The sequence below is a fragment of the Gavialis gangeticus genome, unplaced genomic scaffold (genome assembly GCF_001723915.1).
Source record: "Gavialis gangeticus isolate Ggan-Ray unplaced genomic scaffold, GavGan_comp1, whole genome shotgun sequence".
Lineage (NCBI taxonomy): Eukaryota > Metazoa > Chordata > Crocodylia > Gavialidae > Gavialis > Gavialis gangeticus.
The window spans coordinates 44,772,677-44,773,556 of record NW_017729034.1 but is presented as its reverse complement, the minus strand read 5'-3'; the positions used below and the strand labels follow the sequence as shown (position 1 = coordinate 44,773,556).

The window sequence follows — 880 nt, the reverse complement described above, 5'->3', positions numbered from 1 at the left end:
AAGTGTGCGGGGGGGTATATATATCTGCCTACTTTGATACTACATGAAAAGCTATAGCTACGGATACTAACATACGGACAGAGCAGCTCCCCGGCCCCGGCCCCGGCCCATGTCCCAGCTCCCTTGGGCGCTGAGGAGAGCGCGCCCCGCCCCGCCCCGCCCCGCAGGGGCCTCACACGGCGGCTGGGGGGCCGGCCGCGACTCACCGAAGAGGCTGCTGCTGAAGCCATCCCAGAGGCAGCCGGCGGCGTCCCAGACCCAGTGGCTGCGCAGGCAGGCGGTGAGCGTGAGGCTGAGGCCGCAGACGGAGGCGAGCAGGTGGCCGAGGCTGATGTTGAGCAGGAGCAGGTGGGTGGGCGTGCGGAGCCGCGGGAAGCGCCAGTACAACACCAGCACCAGCAGGTTGCTGCCCGCGCCCAGCGCCCCCATGGCGGCCACCAGCAGCGCCAGCAGTTCGTACGTGCCCGGGCTGAACAGGGCCTGCCCCGCGCCACCCCCGGGGCCGCTGCTGTTGCCCGGGTGCATCGCTCCGCGCTGCTCACATCCCGCCAGCCAGCCGGCCCGCCCGCCAGCCAGCCCCGCCCCGGACAGGCACGGCGCGCCCACAGCTCCCTGCCTACGCACAGGTAGGGAGAGCCAGACCTAGCCCTAGACGGCTAGCTCCATCTCCACCTACTTATCTGCATGGCTGTAGCTGGAGGTACACAGTCTGTATCTACCTATGTAGAGATAGAGTTAGACACACAGAGATACATATCTACCCATCGATCGATCTATCCATCCACGTAGCGTCTAACTAGGGAGATAGATAGACAGGTATCTTTAGCACCAAAGTAGATTAAATATGAGCATGTGCTGTGCCTGTCTATCTTTATACACG

At 64.0% G+C, this 880-nt stretch overlaps 1 protein-coding gene across 1 annotated transcript in view; it reads right to left on the bottom strand.

Moving 5' to 3' along the window:
* OPN3 (opsin 3) overlaps positions 1-531 on the bottom strand; it is a 55,396-nt gene extending 54,865 nt beyond the window's left edge. The window contains exon 1 of the mRNA XM_019527651.1: positions 207-531. Within this exon, the coding sequence (XP_019383196.1) occupies positions 207-525 (319 nt within the window). The 5' untranslated portion in view covers positions 526-531. The remainder of the gene's footprint in view (positions 1-206) is intronic.
* Between the last annotated feature and the right edge of the window lie 349 nt (positions 532-880).